General features: G+C 45.8%; 1 protein-coding gene across 1 annotated transcript in view; it reads right to left on the bottom strand.

The window, feature by feature from the left end:
* LOC147615383 (DEAD-box ATP-dependent RNA helicase 3, chloroplastic-like) overlaps positions 1–26,504 on the bottom strand; it is a 57,578-nt gene extending 31,074 nt beyond the window's left edge. Inside the window, exons 1-9 of the mRNA XM_086779473.1 lie at positions 25,567–26,504; positions 22,676–22,806; positions 22,166–22,580; positions 21,854–21,952; positions 21,399–21,623; positions 20,914–21,291; positions 7,331–7,468; positions 7,128–7,220; positions 5,596–5,975 (exon numbers count right to left, since the gene is read on the bottom strand). Coding sequence (XP_086635599.1) covers positions 5,596–5,975; positions 7,128–7,220; positions 7,331–7,468; positions 20,914–21,291; positions 21,399–21,623; positions 21,854–21,952; positions 22,166–22,580; positions 22,676–22,806; positions 25,567–25,881 — 2,174 coding nt within the window. The 5' untranslated portion in view covers positions 25,882–26,504. The remainder of the gene's footprint in view (positions 1–5,595; positions 5,976–7,127; positions 7,221–7,330; positions 7,469–20,913; positions 21,292–21,398; positions 21,624–21,853; positions 21,953–22,165; positions 22,581–22,675; positions 22,807–25,566) is intronic.
* Between the last annotated feature and the right edge of the window lie 264 nt (positions 26,505–26,768).

Raw genomic sequence — 26,768 nt, 5'->3', positions numbered from 1 at the left:
GTATGCTGTCCAGAAAAAACAAGCCTGTCAGGCTGCCTACAGGCTGTAAACTGACGCCCTGAAGAGAAGAAACTGCAGCCCATTGAAGTGGTGATGAATCAGCCCTTGAAAATCTGAAACGTAGCTTCAACTGGAGAAAAAATGCAGATCTGTCCATGGGCGGAAAACGCAGATATGAAGAGGTAGAGAAGGGAGCATCCAACGCTGAAAATCACCGGCGCTCTGATACCATGATAGAATGTGCAGCGGAAGAAGGGAAAGTGGAAACACAAGAGAGAGTGAGAGAGAAAGATGGAGAGGAAACACAGGTGAGAACCTGCTCTCAATATCATCACCAAAAGGAATACATGTCCCGAGCAAGAGGGGAGAACCTCATAAGTGAGGGACTGCAGCTAGACAAGCTAGGCAAGCAATGAAATATGAGGAGGCATGCCGGCTATATATACCTCTACATGAAGGCAGCCGACTGGTGATAAATATCTCCACGACTGGAAAAAATACCCAGGACCATAAATGGGGAATAAATATGGGTAAAATACATGTGAGGGGTGACCAACCCCTCAAACTAACATGGTCAGCCCTAGAGGCTAAAAAAGGACACCAAATAGGAAGCCAGCAAGTAGGGGATGATATCTAACAGATGTAAGGGTCAAGGCTGATACATGTGTAGCCAAATTTGCCTGATCTGCACCTGTGGAAGAAGATGCCATAAGCTTCTTTTTTTCACTCTCAATATGCTTCCTGCATTCCTCTCTGGTGTGCCCTGTTTTCCTGCAATAATTACAACGCTTTTTCTTTTCAGGCTTGTCCTTTGTCTTGGGAGGATCCGATGGGCTAGGTTTAGGCCCAGATCTATTCCCACAAAAGGGAGCAGCCATTGCTGACTCAGCAGACATCATGTAAGCAAGAGCGTTACAAGGTTGTCAAAAATGACCGCATTAGGTGCATTGCCGGCCAACAACCGCAAAGTGGTGCCAAATGTCTGATAAGAGTCGAGCAAATTACGCAAAACTGCCTGAACAAGATAGCCATCTGTCAAGACCTCATCAATGTTAATGAGCTGCTCTCGTAGGTCTTTCACATGCATAAGAAGGTACTGATCGATAGAGTCACCTTCAAGCATGCGGTCAGTCTCAAGCTTGCCCCGAAGGTAAGCTACACGAGCCTCAGCGACCTGAATACGCCGCCGCCAAGGTATCCCAAGCACCCTTTGCAGTGCGGAATGATATGCTTGTGGCACGAGAGAGCAATCAACGCATGGGTCTGAGCATCCCTAGCATTCCAAGTACGCTGCTGCTGGAGTAGGAGGTGGACCTGCAAGAGGGTGAGCGGGAATCACTTCACCTTCCACCGCTGGAGCATGTGCAAGAGGACGCTCCTCCGTGCCATCCACATATAGCCATACATTCTTGGCAACCAATACATGACGCATCATATAAGCCCACATAGGGTAGTTATCCCTATTGAGCTTGTCCTCTTGAGATAGCATTCCAAAGAGGTCATCATTACTGTTGGCCATGATAACACAACAAATCTGTCACAAGTCACCACGAGTAGGCAATGCCCAACAAAACCGTAAGAATGCAGGAGATAAATAGCAGGATAATCAATGGACTGAAAGGGAACTCCTTCACCACGAGAAATACATATGCATGTTCCAAATCTGCAAGTGTACTGCACGATGATGCAAATGTGTCAAAGTGTCCACAATGGCATATATATACTACAGAGCAAACCACAAATGTATACATGTGCCGTGAAAAACATGATCAGCTGACACCTGTAAGAGCTACGAGTACGCAAATCCTGGCAAAATCAAAAGTAAATTGATCGAATGCTGGAAAAATGGGCTCAATGTAGAAAAGCCCTAATTTTTAGGCAACCAATTAGACCAAATTGGGGGAAATGCCCCAATGCCAAGTAAATGTGCCTATAATACCCAAAATGCCTACAAAATGTCTATAAGAGATCTGCAAATAGTGCCAATTTTTGCAAAATCCCCAATTTTTGAATACATAAATGCGCAAATCTCATGGAAATCGATGCCAAGAAGGAGAAATGTCACAAATGTGAGCTTAATTTTGAAAAGCCCCAAATTTGGCTAACACAAATCTACTCAATGTTGCAATTTCTGTTGAGAAAATGCCCAAATGTCAAGGTAGACTTCCTGTAAAGCACCTGCACCTATAAATCCCTTAGACAAACCTGTAAATCTGGCCAATTTCTGCAAAAAAATTCCTAAAACTAAGTACAACGTACTGTAATGTCTGTGAGACCAAAAGGAAAAGGACCAAAAGCTGCAAATTTAGGCTTAATGTTGAATTGCCCCAAAATTTAGAGGTAAAATGAGCCAATTTCACCGATTTTGAAGTGGGAAAATGTTTGGAGGTGGTCAAAATCGGCGGGCAGGTTTAGGGCGGCGCAGGTACAGCCGACACAAGGCAGCGCAGATATGAGACAACACAGGTACAGTCAACACAAGGTGGCACAGATCTGAGGTGGTGCAGGTACAGTCAACGCATACGATGCAGGGGCGATGACGGCGAACACAAATCTGAAGGCGGCGAACGCAGATTTGAAGGAAGCGAACGGCGACGGCGGCGGCGGCGCACAACAGCGGTGCGTCTGAGGGCGACGGCAGCGACAGCGGCAGGGGACAGTAGGGGAAACCCTAACCCTAGTGCTCAGAGACCCTAATGCAGGATGCAACCTAACCCTAATGCTCTGATGTGTGCAATAGGCTGAGAAGCTCAAGGGCAATGGGGGTAACCCTAACCCTAGCAGCAACCTGCGCTGATACCAATGTTGGGTTGGAGGGCAGCTAGCCTGCACACACACACACACACACACACACACACACACACACAACCTCAAGCACAGAGAAACGTGAGTGCTGGAAAAGATGTACTCAAATAATAATGAAATGAGAGTACAAGTGAGTACATATAGTAGCCTAGGTCAAAGTGCCCAACACACATAAGTGTGTTCACACGGGGAGAAAACCTGTGTCCAGTAACAAGGAAAAAATGCCCGTGAGTAAGCTGTGTTCACAACACCTGAACTAGCCAGAAGTGGACATGACCAACACTACTGAGGCAGAGTATCGGACTGCTTGTGGTGCTGCTTGCGAGGTGGTGTAGCTGCGGAGGTTACTTGGCGAGATTGTGTTTCCACAGAAGGAACCCACGGTCATCTAGTGCGGTAACCAGAGCTGTATAGCTATTGCTCGGAACCCGATCTTCCATGCCTAGACCAAGCATATAGAGATACAATATCACTTTGTTCGTGAGAAGATTTAGGTTGGTGACATCTTGCTTATCTATTGTTTGACGGAGGACAATGTGACGGACCTCTTCACGTAGCCTCTACCTCAACAGATGCTCCGTCAGCACTCCAACTCACTGCGGTTCCACATCCAGGAGCTGAGAGGGGGTGTTAGCAGTCATCTCCTGTCTATACCATATAACACCTTAGGAAGTGAGGGCCTTTGTTGTGGGTGTGCCCGCCTGTATATGAGATTTCTCCATTTTCCCATTTCTGTCCTTTCCTAGTTTTGCACCACGTGGGAGGGGCTATTTTCTTCTGTGTCGGTCGTAGTTCTGCTAGCCGACCAGGAGTTGCCCATTTTTGTTGGCCGACTTGATCATGTGCTGGCCAACTGCCATTTTATACTGGCCGACTGGTTGTTATCCAGTCGTGGGCCCATCTGGGGGCTATCAGCACAGTTACTACTGGCCGACTGGCTGTCCCAGATAGTATATATAGCATGTCTTCCAAGTTGCCCCCCACACCGTACTGTACCGGATCCTTTGTATATAGTACAGTTTATACAGCTCCTCTCTTTCCTACAGTTCTGTATTTCTGTTCTCACAGATGTTTGTCTCATTTCCGCTGTGCATCCCGACAAGGGTGAGATAGTGAATAAGCTAGAGGGACGAAAACCTAGTCCTAGAAGGCCAATGGGTGTGTAGCCTAGCCATGTGAGTTTGTAACCAGGAAGGGGGAAGTCCCGAGTTCAAATTCCCATAGACACCCCAGCAGCATCCGTACTTTTTGCAGCCATGATTGTATCATCTTCGGTATCATTTGGTCCTGACACACTGGTCGAAGAGAACAAGAACAAGCTAAATGAAAGGGACATTGTCCAATACAGTTCATGCATATCTGCATGCCTAGAAATTAATTTACAGCCTGCAAGATCTGTACATCTAGTTTACGGGCACGGGATGCCCTCTCGTAAACCGTGCATGTAAATCTACATTCTGACCTGACTTGTGAGCTGTAAATAGGTGGTGAGTGTGACCCTCAACTCTGTTTATTTGTCAAGAGTTATTGGTTATTTTTCTATTTTTCAGGTACACACTTCATTAAAACACTATACAAGTGAGTTTGGACCATTTAGTAAAACAGTTGGCTGGCACTTTTTGCAGGCGCCCATATTTATTAAAAGAACGTCTGGCACCCTCCCTACTTATGGGAGAGGTGTCGCCATAGGTGAGGTGGCCCAATGGCCATCACCTTCCATTTTGCAGCCTCGTGACTCCTCTATCATTCACAGTAAGATGCGCATCTCGACAGAAAGAAAGAAAAGCGATCACTAATACAAAAACAGGCCATAGATGTTATCAAAATGCTAATCTGAACATTTATGTACCTCCCGTACTACTGTACGACCAGCTCATCCATATTAGTTGCCTCAGCCACCAGGGCACATGTATCCATATAGTCGCCTTTCCTACATACGTTCGCTAACTGTAGTGCCTGTATAAATGCAGCAACTTCCCTACAACCTGTATCAGCAACCGGTACATTTACAGATGCTACCCATATACCTACAGATGTTTTCCATTCATGGATAGTGAGAGAAGGTTGTGTGGGACTATTGGTTGTGCCCATTTTCTCTTGGCCGGTCATCACCAAGTGCCCATGAAGCAGTGGCGCACGCTCAAGGAAGATGACTTACACTTGAAGACTTGTCAAGACACTCCTATTCTACATCTGCGTCCTTGGCTACAACGGACTCCTACTTCTCGGCAAAGCACACTTGATTGCGTATGGATGCTCGTGGAGAGTAGCTGCGCCTGGTAAGGTATTGGGGATCAGGAATGAGGGGCTGCTCCTTGGAGTTGGCGTATTCGACAAACAAAGCTTTGAATTTCAGATTCAGCAATGACATACAGCCATGTCATTGGAAATCTGGTATTCGATGCCTGTGAAACTTGTATTTCAAATACTCCTTGTTGATACAATAACATCAAGGGAAGGGAAGGAGGAGGGGAAAGTAGAGGGGGGAAGCAGTAGGGGCATGGTGGGGGTCGGCCCTTTCTGGCACTACTGAGGGTAAGCAAACCTTTCACATTCATTTATTTGGTAAGATCCCTTGAATCTATAAGGAGCAGGATTCAAGAACCGAACTTTTTAGGATGGTCATACATATTTATGTTGCAGTTCAACTCTTCTTTGTGCCAGTAAGAAGGGGAAGCAACAGGCAGATCAGGTCCAATTAACAACTCGCAAACACACAATGCACATGACCAGAAGCCAGAACTAAAAAAACAATACTAAATATCATTCAAGTTTGTGCATCCAGAGTACCTGCTTGACCAATCACCACCACTAGAAGAAGGAAAACTGCTGGTGGGAGTAGATGGCGGTCTGTTGGACGAATACCCACTGCCATAGCTAGAAGGTGGTCTGCTGCTGCTGCCCCAATTGCCGCTACCAAAACCGGACGAGGATCTGCTAGACCAATCATTGCTAGCAGAACCACTAGGTGATCTGCTGAAAAAATCACTGCCAGAAGAGCCAGTAGATGATCTGTTGGACCAGTTACCACCATCTGCAGGCCGATTCGAAAAGCCACCAGGTCTTCCTCCAAAAAAGCCACTCGGTCGACCACCAGGAGGACCTCTTTGCAGGAATGGCCTGCCACCAAATCTATCACTTCCAAAAGGTTCTTCTACAATAGCTGGAAGCTGCAACAACAAAAACATTTGATAGCGTTCAGTACTAGAAAAACAATTCAACAAGTGGCAAAACTTGGCATCTTCATGATATGGAACCATATGAACAAGTCCAAGTCAAGTAACCGGAGCCTTTGGACACTACCGAGGGGACTTCTCAGAGAAGGCTCCATACAAGGTCTTTAAGAAGTTGACAAAATTTTGGAAGTAACAGTTCTCTTTCAAAGGCTCCCCTCCCCTTGCAACAAGGCTTCCAAGCATACATCGATATGTGTAAGCATATGCAACACCAGATCCTAGGTGTCACTATCAGCTTTTTAAGACAGCTCTGAACTCCTTCATAGATGTTACTGTAAGCTGTGTGAAGCACTCTAACCCTCCATAAGAGACCAGGTGGACTGTTGTGTAACAAGTTGTCAGCTCTCTAAACCTTCATGAAAGACCACATAGAAAAAAAACACAGATGCAACTCCTCATTGTGCAAGCCCTTTAGTGTATGATGACATTAAAAACACGGTCACGAGAGATGAGGGAAATGGAATTTTTAAGGGGGCTGAAACGGGCAGATGCCACATCAACAAGGGCGATACAGAATAAGGAAGAGGGTGGAGAAGCGGAGAAACATGGCAAAAAGAGAGAGAAAAAGAAAAGCAAATATTGGCCTGAAATTGGGGGTTTTGCAAGAAAAACACTAGGTCTTGTCAGGAAATCCAACCCCACAAGGAGGTCATCAATTCGCAGGTGTGAAACCCGTGCCGAAAGGCTTCCAGACTGCCAAGGAGCAGCGGCAGCTTTCGGAGGCCTTCTCACGGACTCAGCAACCAAAGCAACTTATCTGACCATACATTATTGCTGTGTTGGACAGGAATGCTATGAGTTCCCTTCAGGCTTATGATTGTTCCTAGAAAGAAACACTAGGTATTGTCAGGAAACGGCCAAAAGGGCCAAAACACCATTTCAGAAATGAAAACTACCAAAATGGCCCAAATGCATTTCAGATCTTTGAACTCTCCAAAAAGGGACATTTGAGCCCAGAAACCCCACATTTGTCCATTTCCCACAACTACTATTGCAAACCAGTCCCATCAATTTTAAGCAGCTTTATGGGTGCTCTTTACAAAGAGTATCAAGTAGACAAAATTGGAAGAGAGTTGATCCATCAACCTTATTCAGGGCTTCAATGATTTCTCCAGACCCAATCTTCAAAGAGAGTAGCTCCTTAGCCAGTTTTGCAGGCAAATCAAAAACAGCCCCAACCTGTCATAATAGCAAGCCATACCATTTAGTTGGAAAAAACCTGCATCCCAACGATCACTTCTGGAATACGAGAAAATTACATGAGGAATATACATCTCAAAACAACACACCTCACTCCCACTAAGCATGCAAACTTTGCCAAGACTATTAGCTGCTGAGGGGAGTATCTGTGATAATGCTCGCATAACGGCAGCAGCAGATGTGATAGGCTGCCCTGTTGGACAGGTGATCTTCAGGGTCATCAATCCCTGAAAAGCCCAAACAAAAAAATCAGGTTGGGTCAGCTCGTATGTTAATGTAAGTCCTGTTCCAGACAGTCAATTATATACAGAGTGAGGGAGATGGATCCACTTCGACTCCCCTGACGTGCACCACAGTCATCACAGCAGATAGCAGCCAGAGGAGAGCATTCATCTTAGAATGACACAGTATCACTTGGTTTCAGACACATGGACTACACATGGACCGGCTCCCTCCTATTTCAGTATGATCCAGATTCCCCATACATTAGGCTTAGAATGACACAGTATCACTTGGTTTCAGACACATGGACTACACATGGACCGGCTCCCTCCTATTTCAGTATGATCTAGATTCCCCATACATTAGGCTTACACATGAGGACAAGAACCGGGTGATCCGATACAACTTACTGGGGCTACACGTGGATCACACCGGTAGGCCAATTGCCTACCAAGATGCAGTACTACAGAGATCATTTCCTGAGATTCACAGCGGATGGTTTCATACAAAGTATCACTTAGAATGACACAGTATCACTTGGTTTCAGACACATGGACTACACATGGACCGGCTCCCTCCTATTTCCGTATGATCCAGATTCCCCATACATTAGGCTTACACATGAGGACAGGAACCGGGTGATCCGATACGACTTACTGGGGCTACACGTGGATCACACCGGTAGGCCAATTGCCTACCAAGATGCAGTACTACAGAGATCATTTCCTGAGATTCACAGCCGATGGTTTCATACAAAGACCAAGTTATCTCGATGTCTTCATTCCCATGCTATGAAGATAGTCGTTGGCCAGCTTAGTGTATCATCCCATAGACTGAGGATAGAGACTGGCAGAGCTGAGCAGACACCCAGAGAGGACAGGACATGTATACTTTGTTAGACAGGGGTTGAGTTGAAAGAGCACTATGTTTGCCAGTGTCCAGTCTACTATGAGATCAAGGCAGATCTCACTGTCTATTCAGAGAGGGCTTTAGACCCTTATCCTTGGATCATGGAGTACCCAGATCAGAGGTGCCTTGGACTCTTCCTACTGGAGCTCAGCCGACATAGAGAGCCACTACTGAGAGATCCTCGTCCGCAACACTCCTCTCAGCTTACTATCACCAGTTTTTGCCACCCTCGAGGGGTGGATAGGGAGGCAGCAGAGCCCACCTCAGTGGATATGGGAGCCTACACCACAGTGCCCCCTCGCAGCAGGCCCATGGAAGTCACATTAGATCGGGCACACACACTCCAAAGAGCTAGACTATCAACACCTCTAGCCTCCTTGTATCACCCATGATGGAATCCTGGATGGGCCCTTACCTGGCATTCAAGGTTGATTGACTATTTTTATTCAGCTCTCCCTTATCCCATCACTTATGGTACCCTATACCTAGCATAGTAGGATCTAGATTTTTCATCTTGTATAATCTCAGAGTCTGAGATCTTAGCTTTCCGTTTTCAGTTTTAGTTTACTGTTGCTTTTTCTTTTTTCATCCATGACGAGATTTCATGGACACTGTATACACTATTTTGATCTGTATACATTTTGGTCTCATAGACCCTTTGGGTCTTTTGAAGACGTTGATATAACTCTCTCTCTCTCTCTCTCTCTCTCTCTCTCTCTCTCTCAGATTCAACTTTTTTTAGTTCAGTACTCCCAGCTTCAGCTTTTGTTAGTTCAGTACTTTTTCATTTTGTTGGGATGACAGAGGATACCCCACACAGGTACACTAATTTGTCTCATAGGCCGAGTTCGGTCTTTTGGAAGACGTTAATAAAATCTTTCTTTCTTTCTTTCTTTCTCTCTCTCTCGCCTTTTGAAGACGTTAATATAACATTTCATTTCATTTCTCTCTCTCTCCATTCCATGATGAGATATGCCATGGACATTATTGTATCACTTTGGTCTCATAGGCCCATTGGATCTTTTGTAGACGTTTAAAATTTCTCTCTTTGTCTCTCTTGCCCTAGAGTCCTCAGAATAGCTCGCCCATGAGGGTGACACTGAAGCATGGTATGTCTGAGTTTCCACCTAGTTTTCAGGACACAAGCTCCAGATGGACCACCTCCCAACTCTTCAATACTGCTTGGACTCCCCTTTTCTCCGGATCTCCCATGGGGACGTCAACCGGATTATCCGGTTCGACCTCCTTAGCCTCCACATACACAGCACATGGATTGCACCTTCCATAGAGATCATTTCCTCAGGCTCATAGTGGTGGATGGCTTCATCTAGCAGCCAGACTTCTTGGGTATTCACATGTCACATGCCATGCAGATCGCGATTGGCCACCCAGCTACAGGTATTGTCATGTGCATGAAAGATGCCATGGACATTCTCAGATGCTGGTCCAGAAGAGGCAGCCAGATAAAGAGTATGAGAACCAAGTAGAACCAGGAGGATGGAGCACAGAGCACTTATGGCAGTGTGGACTTGGAGATGGATGCAAGGGAGGGCAGTCGGCTGCAGATGATCTGTCGGCTGTACCGTGCCACATGGAGTATGGGTAAAGCAGTCGGGCAAGCGTTAAATGATTTTATGAGCTGTGGACTGGCCGACCAGCAGCCAGTTTGCCAAGTCTTGATGAAGGCCTATAAATAGGCATCTCCTCATTCTATGCATTCACCCCTTTATGGAGTGGATCCTTAGGGTCCAAGAGATTTTGGTGTTTATCACCCTTTTTACAAGGCAGCCTAGGGCTGTGGACTGAGTACCTTTTTGTACCATATTAATATCCTGAATTTCCATTCAGACTCAGGGTACATGTTCACGCCATTCACAGCCTCAGCATCGGCGATGTATGATATCTTATATCCCTCTTATGGCACTGGATGGAGTTAGACATAGATCTGCATAGCATGCTTGTACTACCCCTTCAGCATATAGAGATGCATCTTGCCTTAGCACTCCATCCACATCCCCACCCCCCATTATATTGTTTGTATATGGGCTCCACCGATCCATGATGATTCACAGTTGTATCCAAACACATGCACACTTTTTCTTTTCTTTCTTTTCTTCCGATGACCGGAAGAACACAGTTGTATTATTTTTTGTCTCATAGGCCGACTTTGGCCTCATATCTTTCTTCTTCTTCTTTCTTTATACTCTCTCTTCATATCTGCGTTTTGCATCAGCATGCTTCCAATAGTATTTAGGGCTGAAAAGAAGACTCTCAGAGCTTCCGCGTGTTACATTGGTATCATAGCATCAGGCTCAGCAAAGCTAAACACTGATTCAGTCCCATATGAAGGTGCATAGGTCCAAGGTACAGGAAAGTACACGGATACGAAGCCCAAGGCAAAGCCCAAGGCAAGGAACACAGAATCAGGAAGAGCTCCCAGAAGGTTTGTTGGTGGTGTTCCACAAAGCTAGAGGGGATGGCAGTCCTGTGAGCCAGATAGGTTCTCGGGCAACGGTCCCAAGGGAGGATTACCCTCCAAGGGGTGATGTGAGAGTGCTAGACTCATTTCTCAGGAATGAAAGACCAAGACAGTGTTCAAAGTCAGGGCAGGAATGGATTGTGGACTAGATGGAACAAATGCATAGATCTTATTATGAGACAGAGTGGTTTTGGAGACTGGGCCGGGCTTTCAAAGAAAAGGGTTGCCAGGGATGGAAGGATGACAGAGGGACTTCGGGAAAAGATTGGGATGATTACCGTCATCCAAGAACAAGTTGGAATCCCGTCATCAAGTTTAGCAGAGGGGAATGTCATGTGCATGAAAGATGCCATGGACATTCTCAGATACTGGTCCAGAAGAGGCAGCCAAATAAAGAGTATGAGAACCAGGTAGAACCAGGAGGATGGAGCACAGAGCACTTATGGCAGTATGGACTTGGAGATAGATGCAAGGGAGGGCAGTCGGCTCTAGATGTGTTTAGGGCTGAAAAGAAGACTCTCAGAGCTTCCGCATGTTCCAGGTATCCTCCCACCGCCTACGGGTGGATACAGGGCACGCAGAGCGCATATTCAGAGATGGAGAGCTCATATGGAGACCTCGGGAGCAAAGGATCTGTAGATTATGCCACACAGGGGTGGAGACGGAGAGGCACTACACCTGTCACACTGCCCAATGTACTAAAAGATCCGCGGGACATATCACTCTCTCTTCCGTGAGGGTTTTGGCCCATTATCCAGAATCATGGACTTCCCAGATCAGCGTTGCTTGGGACTCTTTCTACTGGAGCTTCGCAAACACACACAAACACTCTTAAGAGAGTGTAGGCCATAGCAATCACCCCTCCTTCCTCAAAGCCGACCATCAGCAGCAAGAGATGCTCCTCTGTGCAAGAGAGAAGATAAAGGTGCAAGATAGAGCACAATTTTATGCTAGCCAAAAGTGATCAGCTAGAGTCCTGGAAGAAGGCCACCAGGTTTACTTGAGAATCCTAGAAGACTCTCAAGTAATGTGGACTCAAAAAGTCTTTAAGTTGTCTCCAAGATATTGTGGACCTTATATGATGATTAATGAGGTTGCTTATAGATTGCGCCTCTCAGATCAAGTACATGCGCATCTTGTCTTTCATGTTGGTAGATTGAAAGAGGTGCTAGGTGCAAGAGATAGCTTGGTATTCGAGCAGAAGCTTGCGAGAATTGAGGATATGTCTATCTATGTTCCTCATGAGTGAGTGATTGTTGTTAATTGTAGGAAACACACCCTTCGAAAAATATCAGTTTTTGAGTGCTTGATTAGATGGAAGGATCTGTTAGCAGTCATCTCCTTTCTGTACATTACACCAGGGCCTCTATTGTGGGTATGTCCGCTCAGTTTTGATGTTTCCCCATTTTTCCTCACTCTCCATGTATGTTTTCCCATTTTTTGGGTGTGGGAGGGCTGTCGGTTGATTCAGTATGCTGACCGACTCATGGTTTGCTACCCGACCTGATCTGTAGCATTGGCCGACTGTAGGTTGGCTGGCCGACCTGATTGTTTGCTGGTCATGAGCCTTTTGGTGCTGGTCGTGAGCATATGGCTGCTGTCGGCCTGTACTGGACTGGCCGACCGGCAGCCTCGGGCCATATACCCTTGCCCCCCCACACTCTCCGATGAGATTGTACTGGATCTACTGTACATAGTGCAGAGTTCAGACAGCCACACTATTTCTCATCTGCGTTTTCTCTTCCACACACACTTCAGCATTTTTCTTGCTGGAGGTTCTCTTGCATTTGCTCATCTTCATGTTGGTGTCTTGCTACGTTGTGCTTTCAGCAGATTGTCTCATATCCACTACGTATTCCAACATGGTATCAGAGCCCCAGGTGGCTTGAAGGTTGGAGACAATTGGAGAGCTTGCGGGACTGTTTCTTGAAGACCTTAGAGCTTACGGGAGATTTGAAGAGCTTGCAAGACTGCTGGTTTTTTGGTGTTGATTGGAGATCTCTTGGGCTGTTCGGGACTTGGAGATTGGGTAGAAGGGGGCCATCACCATTGGACAGCCACCTTGCATATTAGTTGCAGCCTCTTCTTCATCTTTTTTCCCACCCACCCTCCCTTCACAAGACCAAAGTACCCCCCCCCCCCCCCCCCCCCCCCCCCCCCCCCCCCGAGGCAGACTCGCTTGAGATGGCTGAGAAGCACATGAAGATCCCTACTCTCCCCACGTTCCCCGTGGATCGACAGTTGGACGGGACCAACTATGGCATATGGAAGGTATTGATGGAGTTTGTATTGGAGTCTTATGACTTGGCTGATTTCACTATTGTTGGTGTTCCACGGCCGGACGGGGAGTTGTTACCCTCTACTCGGAAAGAACGGGATGCTCAGGCACAATTGTGGGATCGTGTCAGTGCCCATGTGCATTCTTTCATCTTCCTAAATTGCACACCACAGGTGATCAACCATACAAAGCATATGACGCTGGCCAGAGGGATTTGGCAACATTTGGCTTCTCTGTACAACAGGGTATCACCCATGAAGAGGATCTCCTTGGAAGTTCAGATGCGGGTGATGGATCTTGCAATGTCGTCGAGGACGATGTGGAAGCACATCAACAAGTTGCAGGCTCTTCAACAGGAGGTATTGTGGAAACATAGGTAAACACATTACCTACAACTCCTCGGTCACCAACCACTCCTGTTGAAACACCCTCGGTCACCAACCAAGGTTGAGCGATCACCAACCGCTCCTGTAGAACACCCTCGGTCACCAACCAGGGTAGAGTGATCACCAACCACTCCTGTACTTTGATAGAGCGGTCACCAAGCCCCTCTAACAAAGTGCTGTCCCAAACCTGCAAAACAGTAACCAGCCATGGTTTTGGCTCACTGGCCACCCACAGGGTCCATATCCACGGGTTGTCCAGGCATCCCCGGTGCCTGTGGACATTCATAGGCAAAATACCAAGCAATGTCCAGGCATCAAAAACAAGTCATCCATGCATGTGCAACTCACATACATATGCTGGTGCGCAAACATGGGGGATGAAATCTCCCAACTTACATCTTGTACATCCAACTAGCCCGTTCATAGGCGTCGTCCACACAGGACCAAAAAGTACTCACCAGGGTAACCACCCTTTCATGAGTCCAGAGTCACTCACCAGGGTTACTACCCTTCCATGAGTTCATAAATCATGCCAGGATCTCACACCAGGATACCAATCGTTCCATGGAGCCCTTCCACATGTATTCAATCATGACATCATTTCAAACGTCTACCAGAGAAGTGGTGACAAAGAGAGAAAGAAAGAAAGAAAGTTATATTAAACGTCTCCTAAAGACCCAATTGTTCTATGAGACCAAAGTGATACAATGCTATCCATGGTATGTCTCATCATGGAAAAGAAAAACAAAACAAGAACAAATAACATAGCTCTCTGAAAGTAGAGAGTGATACAATGATCATCATGGGGAAGTACATGGGATATTAGTACAAGAGACTCTTCATGGAGTACATGAGAATATGAAGCATGTGGGGCACATCATCCTCCAATAGAGAGTACACCTCTCTCAAGTATGTTGAGCATGGGGTTACTGAGTATGGCCGAGAGATCCCCTTCTGTCACGGTACGTGGAAAGGTGGTGTGATGGTGGTGGAGCATGTCTTGAATCTGGAGCTGATGGGAGGATTGTGGTTGGTGTCCCGTGGGCTAGGGACGCTAGGTACACCAAAGTGTGCAAGCCTCTTCCGAAGTGATTCCTCGAGGACGGGGCGGAGCTGAGGTACCTTGTGGTGGACCCGCGGGGTCCACAATGCCAATATCCTCTCCCTGGGCCGGGAAGAAACTGGTGATGGTCGGCTAGCGAGGAAGGAGGGGTGGTGGTTGTGGCCGACACTTATGACAATTTCAAACATATTGCTCTATATCAACTTTCAGCTTTGACCAAACGAAATCTCTTCTTACCAAATGTCAGTCCTCACAACAACCGGATGCCCAACAGAATGCATGTCATGACACTCAAAACATGATGCGACTCCTCGTACCATCTACATCAGGTACATAGACCTTTTCCTTTTGAGAAGAGCAAACCATTCTAAATAGAACACTCTCCAAACAAATAGAAATAGGGGTCGTCCTAGATGGACAATATCCCCGACTCTACTTAAGAATATGCCCCTCGAATATAAGCCCTCAAGAGAGTTGAATAGGCATACTGAATCTCAGTGAATGAAGCTGATTCACATGGCCAATTCTGCTCAAAGCATCTGGCACCTTATTGGTAGACCCTTTCTGATACAGATCTCAAAATCAAACTCTTGCATAAGCTCCAACCAGCGAGCCTTTCTTCCCCTTAACTTTATAGAGTTGCAAAAGTATTTCAAAGATGAGTTCTCCACATAGACAACAAAAGTAGAGCCATACAAATAATGTCTCCACTTTTTCAAAGCATAAATCTATTTTTTATGAGATGGCCACTTAATCTGTGGATTAGACACCTTTTTACTCTCAAATGCAACTAGCCTACTATCCTGAAACAGTGCTACTCCAATAGCTTTTCAACCACAAAAGGTTTATTTTGATACACAATTTGGAGCATAGGAGCTCTCATGGCCTCATGTTTCAACTCATTGTCACATTTATCCACCTCCTCAGTCCATTCCACATACTTGTACTTATTGTACTTGCCCTTCTTCACCTCTTTAGAAAGATTCGAAAGAGGCAAAGCAATCTTTGCATAATTCCATATGAATGTCTCGAAACAAATCCCAAAAAGGATTTGGCATGGGTGATGGTCCTTAAAATTGACCACTCATACACTTTCACAACCTTCTCATATTCAATTTCGACACAATTAATGGTAATAACGTGTTCCAGGTACATCAGCTCTTGCTTAAAGAAATCGTCTTTAGCAAATAGGACTTCTTTTCTGAGAATATCTAACACTATCCTCAGATGCTCAACATGTTCCTCAAGGGTCCTACTATATATACCATGCCATCCAAAAAGACTATCACAAACTTTCCCATATATGGACGAAATATACGTTTATCATCTATGCTGGAAAGTAGTAGGTGAATTCATGAGTCCAAATGGTAAAACCAAGAACTCATAATGCCGATACCTAGTTCTAAAACCGGTCTTAAAGACATCACCCTCAAATCACTCTAATCTAATGATAACATATCCTCAAATCAATCTTCGTGAGTGAAGTACTGCACTCCACAAAGCATATTTATTCTTGGCAGTAAATTTGTTAAGACCCTTCTAATCCACACATTCTTTTCATCTTATCCTTCTTGTCCATTCGGAGAACGGTGCTCCACATGGTAACTTGCTAGGCCTCACATGCCTCATCCAGAGGTACTCCAGAAGCTGTCAAGCAATGCAAAAATACTATCATTAAATTACACATCATTACATAATAAAGAACAACACATTCATCATTGCAAATCATTTCCACAGTTTCCGAAGCAGAACAAAGAGGACTATCATCACGAGATACATTTGTTTTCTTTTCTCAATAAGAGACCCTTCTATTGGTTAAAAATCAACCAACCATAGGCTAAATGTACATGCTCAGAACACTCCAAAGAGGCAAAGTACAAACTAGGGAGGGTCATGGATGGGAGCTCTCAGAGGGAACCTACCTCATATCAAGATGAGAGAGGGGGGGGGGGGAGAGAGAGAGAGAGAGAGAGAACCATACAAGCGACATGTAATACCAAGCCATCTCGCCGTCTCGATCAGAGTGTCACGTGCATCCCGCACTTGGATGCCACGTAGACATTTCTGTACAAAAGGTGCAGGACTTGGGATGGTGAACTGGTCCCATGTGAGCCCAGTCTAGGACAAGTCAGCGAGGGATCCATCTCAGTCGTCCGAGGTCAGGTGTGCATTGTCCTGCACATGAGTCCAGGGTCAGGTGTGCACTGTCCTGCACATGAAACAATGCCAGTCCACGCTGTGAGTCTCCCTCTAGAATGATGTCAAGAATTCTGTATTTTCTTTTCAGATTCACATCATTCTAATAAAGCAAATACACCATCCATGGTGGGGGCCCTACAGAGGGTAATTGGGACCCAATACTGTGTCCTCGCCATCTCTCCCTCTCTCTCTCTATTTTCTGCACATCTCCTTTCAGTTTGTGCGTTAATTACCGTCGCGAAAAGAGTGCTGAATTCTGAGTATTGAAGTTACCGATTCTTCTCCAAAGCTTCCGCATGTTACACAGAGAGATAGTAACCCAAGCACCATGTGCGCAGAAAAGCCTCTATGCGTCTACACATGTGATTTGAGCCTCCCAGAAGCTTCCCCCATTGACCGCGGAGGGCAACCATATGGAACAGATGGACTGAACAAGAGGGGTGAGAGTGCCCCCGATGGCAGCGAGCCCACCATATATGCCATGCAGTGTGACATGTGAGGGATGAAGACCGTAGTAATCACAACCTTAGTCTAGATAAACTGCACTTAATGATGTTTAAGAGACAAACAGATATACAAAGAGATAGACAAGTTTGTGTCAATGCAGTGCAGCTATATTAAATGAATGAATGCGGTTACAATGAGATCCAACTGGATCTGTGCTGCTGAATATGCTGACTATGATGCTGAATGCTATCCTGAGGATGAAACGCAGATCTGATGGACTGATGATGATGCGTTTGCTGAGGACGAATGCTGATGTAGATGCGTTTACTGATGATGCTGCTGAGATGATGCGTTAACTGAAGATGCTGCAGAGAATGATGCGTTAACTTATCTGCTGATGGGATGATGATATGCTGAACTGGTTACTGCTTATGCTGATGATGATGGCTGAAACGCATGATGCTCCCGAGGAGGCTGCGTTTGCTGATTATGGTGCTGAGGCTGATATGCTGAAACGCCTGATGCTCCAGAGGAGGATGCGCTTCACTCTGATGAGCCTATGATGACTGAATGGAAGATGTGCTGAATGGAGAGGCCCTGCTATTTATATGGGTGAAAGGCTGCTGGTCGGCCAGATGCTGTAGTCGGCCAGATGCATAACTCCCATAAAATACCATAATACCATAAATGGTAGTCGGCTGCCCCAAAAATGCATAAAAATGCCTGATAAATGCTGGTAAAAATACCTGATGAATCTGAGATGCTAATATGATACCATAATGATGCCATGTCACCGTACACCTGACTGGTGTGCACGTGACATGCAGCAATGCTGATGATGATCTTCCATCTCTAACTAGTCCTTTGGAGACTAGGTTTCTGACGATCTGTCTGAGTGGAAACAGTATGACCTCCTATTGCCTCCTCGTAGAAGAGAGCAAGGCTAGTCTCAATCACCCACGCTACTGTCCTTAGGTGATGGTACACGGAGCAGCCCATACTCTCGTGTAGAGGCGAAGGATCCTCTACTAAACTTGTTGCGCCTTTGGACAATCCCAAAGGCAATGCCACTACGACTCTATGGGATGGCTGCAGTGCACACACTGTGTTGGCCATCCTCCGATGGCCAACCAAGTGCCGACAATGAGGCTGCGGCGGTGGGCTGACTGCCAAGAGGAAGAGTGTGCTCTTCCTTGGCCGATAGTTATCCCACTGCCACTTCCAAAAATCTCCGAGGAAGCGGGGTAAGATGCCCTAAAAGGACCAGTGAGCTGCCACTACCAAGGTACCATCGATCTCATGAATCTGGATCCTCCAAAACCTATCCTCGCCGTATAGTGAAAAAAGGAGGTGGTCAGGCTATAGCATGCAATAGGTTGATTGTCGTAACGCTCAACAAGCCTTCTTAAAACTGAGTTTATGCAATCTACTCTATTTTAAGAGAGAAGAGTTGAGAGAGAAGATGAGAGTCAACACCAGATTGGGTCCCAATTACCCACTTAAGCGCACCCCCCCCCCTTGGCGGGCCGCAAGCAAGAGTATTTGCTTGTATTACTTTGGAGAACTTTGTACAATGATGTGAATGATGACTGTGGACTGCCAAACTCAAGGACGACGAAGACCGAACACGGGCTGAACCATATGCTAAACCAATAGTGCTGTAGAAGACTCTATGAAGCCATTTATGCAAATCCAAAACTACTGAGGATATGCACATATGCTGGCTGAAGATGAGAGGGTCTTCTATGCTGCCTTGGACTGAAGTACAGAGTGCTTAAGGCTATTTGTATGCTCCAAGAACCCGAGGGAACTTAAGCACACATGTTCTCTTAACAGCTTTGCTGAATACTTGACGAATGATGTGATTTATGCAATGAACTAGGGGCTGCTTATATAGGTGAATATGTTGCTGGTCGGTGCTAGTATGCCGTTGTCGGCCAGGTATTCCATCCCATGACTTGTGAAATTAGGCATTAAATGCTACACAAATTATATGCACATCATCCTGATGCTGGCAAACTGCCTGCTGCTGCCGATGATGGCCCACTGCTATTGGATGATGCTTTATGGTGTCCATGCTGGCCGACTAGTATAAGTGAGGGGTCTATGATGCTATGCATCAAGACAAGGCAAAGCCCATGTAATGGGCTGGCCATGCCCTAGATGCTCTTTACATGCTTTTATATGTTTCTATGGACTGACTTAGACATGCCCTCACCTCACATGACTCTACATGCTTGTTCTCCAAGTGGGTTAAGGGATTGACCCTAACACCTAAGGCTGGGAGACTGACCTACGTAGCTCATGCCTAACATGTCCCGGATTGGGGCTCCCATCTACATCCAGATAATGGGATACAAGTGTAGTACTCACTTTCTTAGTCAACTGACGAGAAATGGCATCCTCAGAGCTGCCCATATCAAAGAGAACAATGAATTGTTGTCCCTTCGATGTGCCATAAGCACAAATGAGGGCCTTCTTTTTCTCCTCAGCCTCACCATCCTGCTTATCGTCAAATACCACTGTGGGAACTGCGTTTAAGGCGGGTAAGAGTTGGATGGCGTTGGTGGCCAATGCGGGAGGTGTAGATGCAGATGTGGCGGTGGCTACTATGGAGGCAGAGGTATTGGAGGCTTGTACAGTCTACCACTTGGTACAATCTTTCTTACCATGCCCCATAGTGTGATCCTCACTAGGGCAAAGGGTCAGCCAGCCTTGAGGACCTACTAAGAAAATAAGTGCGGGTCCCCTGTCTGAACTAAGGCCTACTAAGAGAATATCATGGCGAGTGAAGGAGCCTCACCACTCCAGGGGAAGGATCCTGTAAAGGAGTCTGCCAATCAGGGGGGGTGGCTGAGTCAATGGCGAGGATGATCTCCTCTCGACCTCATATCCCAGCAAGGCAGCAAGGCAGCTGTCCTGTATCTCTGGTTGGGGGGGAAGGGGGAGGGGGGTCTCTTGAAGCTGGCCCACTCTCCCAAAGACCAAGCAAGTCCCGTACTAAGGGCCCCCATGCAATGTGAGAGCAAGTGCCCAAGGGGTGGCCACTCAGCATCTTGAAGAGGGGGTTCCAAATCAACAGCTGGCAGAGCCTCTCCCCATCACAAGTGGAAGCAATTGGCTGAGGGCTGGCTTGAGATGACCCCAAGCTCTGATCAAACTCGCTGCAAATACGTCTCCTGGAAAAAGGAGCCTAGGTCACAGGCACAGGCCTTCGTGAAGATCCACCTCACACGGGGGTTCCACGGTCCACCAAGAGGCGAGGGACAGGCTGAAATCCAAGCACAGAGGAAAACCTTCCAGGGCTCACCCCCTGACTGAAGGCCTCAAACAACCAGCTTGCCCAGAAGGGCTCTACTCTGAATAGCTGGATCAATGATGCCGAATCCTCCACGATGTCAAGGCTGGATAATAACCCTCGAAGCCACCTTGGCCTTTGCGGGCCAATCTGTCCCTGGCCAAAGAAAATGCCAGATCAGCCTCTGCACCTGTCCTAGCATGCCAAATGACTGATATGGCCCTTAAAGGGCCTAAACCAGAAGGAGCAAACTCACCTAGTGGTAAGGTCAGTCATACAAGGGCTAACTTGTCTAGAGAAGGTGCACACACAGAGAAATCAAAAATTAACGCTGACTGACAGTTTAACTGTCCATTGATTAAAGAAACCACCAGCTATGATTGAAACGAACCACTTCATGTGTAATCAATGAGCGCGAAGCCATTGCTTCACTGAAACCACAAACATGAGCTATAGCTGCTGCAAGAGCGCCAACCCCTTGCTCTGAAAGCAGCTTCTCAGCTGTAGGAAGAAAGATGTTCCTCACATCAGGATGAACACTTTGCAGCTTGGCAGCTGCCTGTTCAGCTGATGACCTTAAGACATCTGCAGCACTTGGAGGCTCTATACTCTGGAACCTGCATCCCAATTCTCGCTCAAGCAAATCAAGGGTTCGCCTCTGGTATGGTGTATGCATAAGAATTGCGGTACCCTCCTTGCCGGCTCGACCTGTTCGCCCAGATCGATGCACAAATGTCTCAGAATCATTCGCAACTTCGAAGTGTATAACCTGCAAAACACAAGAGCAGCAAGGTAGCTTTAAGCATCCTCCATATCTCCAATTTAAACTCAGCTTACAAGCAGGTAAAGGTTGCAACTGGTTCTCGGGAGACGTACTAGGTCAACGTTAGAAATGTCCAAACCCCTTGCCGCAACATCTGTTGCAATTAGAACAGAGATTTTTCCATCTCTGAAAGATTTAAGTGTCCTCTCTCTTTGAGCCTGTGTGATATCACCATGTAAGGGCTCACAACCAAGTGTCTGACCTAAGGACATGGCAACATCATCAGCATCTCTCTTTGTCTGAGTGAAAACAATTGACTTGCAACCCTTGCCATACACCTGCCATGAGCAGAAAGGAACAGTCAAAAAATTTATTGAAGCTAGGGGCCCTAACACGTGATTGTCCAACATTTCATGAAAAATCTAACAGCAGTAGAAGAAAAGAAAGTTGTGCGAGCATCCTTGCTTGCTTGTCTGCTGCCCATCAAAAAGTGATGTGTAAAAGCCCTAGCACGAACGTCTGAGCATGCTTACTTTGAGCAATCACCCACCCATCTGAACATACTTACTTTGATCAAATCACCCAACATTGAGCGCTTTGCCGCCACGGAAGTGGATATCGATAAAAGCTTAATGCCTTCAGCTATTTTTTCTTCATTATTTCCTACCTGTCATATACATGAAGCACCAAACTACATGAAAAAACAAAAAATGATAATTGGATTCAAGAATACATGAGGATGTTTACAGAAAAATATCCCATCATGGGGGATCCTCCGCCTAGGAGGGACAGGCAGATGGGATCTTCCCTTTTTGTCTGCAAAGGTTGTCTCTAAATACCCTACTTACAACAAGAAAAAGACAGAAATGTTCCTACTCACCAGATCAATTATCAAAGGGTTTTTCAAGTACTGTCGTGCAAGGTCTTTCACCCACGTTGGCATCGTGGCAGAAAATAACATACTTTGCTTTTGAGGTGGTAAGTATTGAAAAATCTTCTGGATGGCCTCCACAAATCCAACGGCTAGCATCCGATCGGCTTCATCAAGAACAATGTACTTGACTTCGCGTAGATTCAGGGACCCACGCTCAAGAAGGTCAATGAAACGGCCAGGTGTCCCCACTGCAATATCTACTCCCCTTTGAAGCTGCCTAATCTGGCCATCTATGGACACTCCTCCATACACACAAACGAGTTCTAGATTGGGGGCAGACTCTTTAAACTCTACCTCCACCTGCTTTGCAAGTTCCCGAGTAGGGGCCATCACAACAGCCAGAGGTGCTTTTCCATATCGCCTGTATCCATAAATGATTAGGATTTAGAGAAGCTATCAAAATGAGTAGGCAAACCACCCACTTAACAATTCACAACATTGCAGGACAAATATGACCTGGTCATTTTCTCGTTCTCTTTTATTATACGGTCCAAGATTGGGATACCAAAGGCTAGAGTCTTTCCTGTTCCAGTCTTGGCACGAGCAATAAGATCTTGCCCTCTCAATCCAGGTTCTAGAACAGCCCTCTGCAACCCAAAAAAAAACAGCAATCATGCACAGTAAGAGCACATGACAATAAAAACTTATTCAGGGGAGTGTACTATCATTAGACCTGGATTTAGTGAGGAAAAGATTTGAGAGTTCCTTACTAAATAGGCTATGTGAGATATTGGAAGTTGTACTCCATTGTAAATTGACCGAAGTTGTACTCCTTTGTAAATTGACCAACGGTGATTCAAGAAGCATCATATAGGTGACTTTCATAAACTCCTTTCAATTGGTGGTCAACCTAGAATTATGTACGAGAGGCAGCATAGTGTATTTCAAGCTGTTTTGGGCTAGCGTCCGTCGCATCCTCACTCCGTTGTCACATCAGAATGCTCTTTTGCATACATGAAGTCCATAGACTTTCGTAATTTGACATTAAGCTCATGGTAAGGCTACTTTATATATTCAAGCCATAGTTGCATGAACGGCAACAGCAACGACGATGACTCAAAACTAGGAATACGAAACGGTCGATGTATGATACATACTATAAAAATAATGAGAAAATTAATAACTAGGGAAAAGTTTGAGGAGTACACCATCATAATTTGAAATAAATAGCGAGCAAAATTTGTGGAAAATCACTAAGAAAGCACTAGATGAGACAAATTAATGGGTGATTTTTTATTGGAGATTAGGAAATGGAGAAACGGAAACGGCGACTCTTGGGAAACGGTGTTTCCACATTTTCGGGCTAGGAAACGGCCATTTCCTATTACTATGATTCAAGCACCGTTTTACAAAAGATAGGTGCCCGTTTGAGCAGGCAAAGCATCTTCCAGTAGGTCAGGGGGTGAAACCATGTTAACCTATGAAGTGGTTAAGTTATCTCATGAATAAGCAAAAAGTAGCCATGGGAACAATCCAAGAAAAGCCAATGGAGTTGTAGTGCGACAACCAAAGTTGCATGGCAATTGAAAGAGCTCAATGTTCCATGCTCGCACAAAGCACGTCGAGATTCACTATCATTTCTTGCACAAGCTCATCATGGATGCAGATATCGAGATGGTCTATTGTTCAACAAATCAGTATTGTGGAGATATCTTCACCAAGGCTCTTGGGATCCGGAGCGGCATCTTTCATGTTGGACCAAAGAGATAGTTCAGTGACACGTGGATTGGGGGGGGGAAGGGTATTTTCAATATCAATGCTTGAGTGCCCACTAGCCCTACATTGTAAGACACTCTTTAACAAGGCTCTTGGAAAAGATATTCCAAAGCAGCATCTTTCATGTTGGACCGAAGAGGTAGCATCATGCCAACAAGTAGCCTACATGTAAGTGCGAGATAATAAACCTGTATCACAACACACTAAGGGTAAAAGGAGATCTTCCCAAGACACTACCTCGGATTGCCGGGCCCAAACGAGCCCCCAAATGACCTCGAATGGGTTTGGAAGCTGTGCCAAGACCAAAGGTCTTGTATTTAGTCTATTTATTACCAGAGTCGGGTGTTTTACGATCCAATTTCATTGCTCTATGAGCCCTTCATTCACAATGCATACAGTCCTCCATCTCAATGTCTTTCCAAATCACCACCTAAGCTCCCTCCCTGTACACAGGTCGAAGGCGGTTGCCATCAATTGTAACATCGGCTTGCAATCATTAATTCAAAATTATTCTCAATCTCTTCTTGCTGGAAGATCCTGTTATTTGTGTTAACCCACAAGTTGTATTTTCTACAGAAAGGACTCCAATGAGAAAAGCAGATCACTTATTCAAGCGTCGTGGTACTTAAGAAGACCACCTAGTCATGGTCTTGTTTGGCTATGGAATCAATGAAGACATCATTTCCAAGCAGATCACTTAGCAAGCTTGCTTAGATTTGACACCAATAGAGAAAACATTTGCCATATTTAGTGACAGAATGAGTCTACAAGTTATGTCAGTTGCACAGAGTGCACAATTAGGCCCAAGACATGGAGTTGGACTTATAGGGGTGGACTAATAGGCTTTTTGCACACCACTAGGGCGCAGAGACAGAACGTGATAGGTGTGGCTTACCTTCCTTGGCCAACGAACCCTCATGTTTTACTCACAATTGGTAAACCCTAAAGAATTGTTGAGAAGTTAGAACTCCTACCATTGTCACACTCGTTGCTCTTCCGAGCCTCCCTTGAAGAACAAATTAATGCTCCCCTAACCTTAATCGGTATAGCACCTGTTAACTTGCAAACATGCAATCTTGGTGCCAATGCCACCATGAACTGCAAAATAGAGGAATTGACTTTTGACCCTTCAACACCTAAGGCAACACTAAAGGGGAACTCAAATGACAATTGCTTTAATTAATTGGTTAACTTTGTCTGGCAGTAGGGAAACTCCACACTTATACATTCACAAGCCTTGTATCTTTTGAATTATTGGCCTCACCCTTCTTCCTGCCCATTACATCATTCTAGCCAATTATTAGCAACAACTTCTAAACAGGCGCTCTCATTCCACTATCGGTCATTGACAAGGATGGACATGTTTATGCCCTATTCGATTCTGCCATATAGACCTTTTTACAATCAATAAGCAAGGCATTCCAAGTGCAAAACCCTGCTCCAGGAAGGATCCAGCATAATCGGTCACCTAAAGGAATGCCATTCGTAGTTGCATACACAATTGGGCTGATTGGTGAGCAACAAGCATCAAACAACATCAAGGCTTCAAGGCAGATGTAGAATGTATAGCCACACTCTTGCGTTGATTATGCCACAAAAATGCATTCGTGCCATTCTATTCATTTGCATACCTGGATTGGAAAGAGCTTCGTGATGCCGCGCCGTGCGAGGCTGTCAACTAGACCTCGCGAAATGGGGAGTTTTGCGATCTCAAGGCCTTCATCTCCAACAGAGGCAGAGTTTTCAGATGACCCAGTTGAGCTGCTAATTATGGTGGTGCTGGAGACAACCCTCTCTTCTTCCAAAACAGGAAACTGTTCTGTTGCGAAAGCAGGTGCTTGCTGTTGTAAAACCCTGGCTGAGTGAAAAGACCTTCCAAGCAGACCCCCCCTGATAAAGGCACCTCTTGATAGTTGGGAGCAGAATCTCACTTTGGCGCGAAGCATGCCACCAATGAAGGATGGGGTATCCGACCCTGCACTGCTAGAAGCAGGGGCATCTTTCAGAATTTCTGATACATTACTGTTGAGCAGAGGAACCTGCAATAGGGTTTCCAAGCGAGCGCTGTTGAACGCAGTGGCATTATTTAGAATTTTGAATCCAGTTCTGCTGCACAAAGCGTCATCTTTCAGGGTCTCTGAACCATCTGTTCGAGTTTGCCATGCGGTGCTTTTGGCATTGACAGAGGCTCTCAGCCGCACAGCAGTGCGGGCGAGAGCCTGCGGGTTCTTTGCGGAAGCCACCTTGATGAGGTTTGGGAATAGCAGAAAGTGTCCTCTGCCCGGGAGAGGGCAGTCACTCTGCTGGTGATATGAAGACCCCTAAACCCCCCACTCTCACAGAAGCTAGAAGAGAGAGGACCAAACCACCCTTGGTAGTTAGATATTCAATAGAAATGATGACACCACCTATTTTGGTAGTAGATTTGAAGAAACAAGCTCACAATTGGCTGTGGTGCCCTTTTTGTTACATACACATGACATAGTCCTGATTTCTAATTCTGCAAAGGGGTTTCAGAGACATCTAGATGCATTGCAAAGATTATGTAATGAGAGAGACCTCCCTTTGTCTATAGAGTGGAGATCGTCTTATCTTATGTCTACCTCAAAAGTGGTCTTCACAAGCCCAACCTTCTCTATGATACCAACTACTCACGCACACCTTTGTGAGAGGATATGCATCCCTAGCACACCTGTAGAGACACTATTCGTTGCAGGCTCACTTTTGAGAGCCTCCCACCGAGTATCAAATGTTTAACAATGCCCCTTTTTGGGAACCAGATCTCAAGTGGATGATTGGTGGAATACAAAGAGAGTGCAAGTGATGATGCTCT

The sequence above is a fragment of the Cibotium barometz genome, chromosome 40 (assembly GCF_041138505.1).
Source record: "Cibotium barometz isolate CiBa-2024 chromosome 40, ASM4113850v1, whole genome shotgun sequence".
Lineage (NCBI taxonomy): Eukaryota > Viridiplantae > Streptophyta > Polypodiopsida > Cyatheales > Cibotiaceae > Cibotium > Cibotium barometz.
Note: the sequence above shows the minus strand (reverse complement) of the source record. Positions and strands in the feature narration are given on the sequence as shown.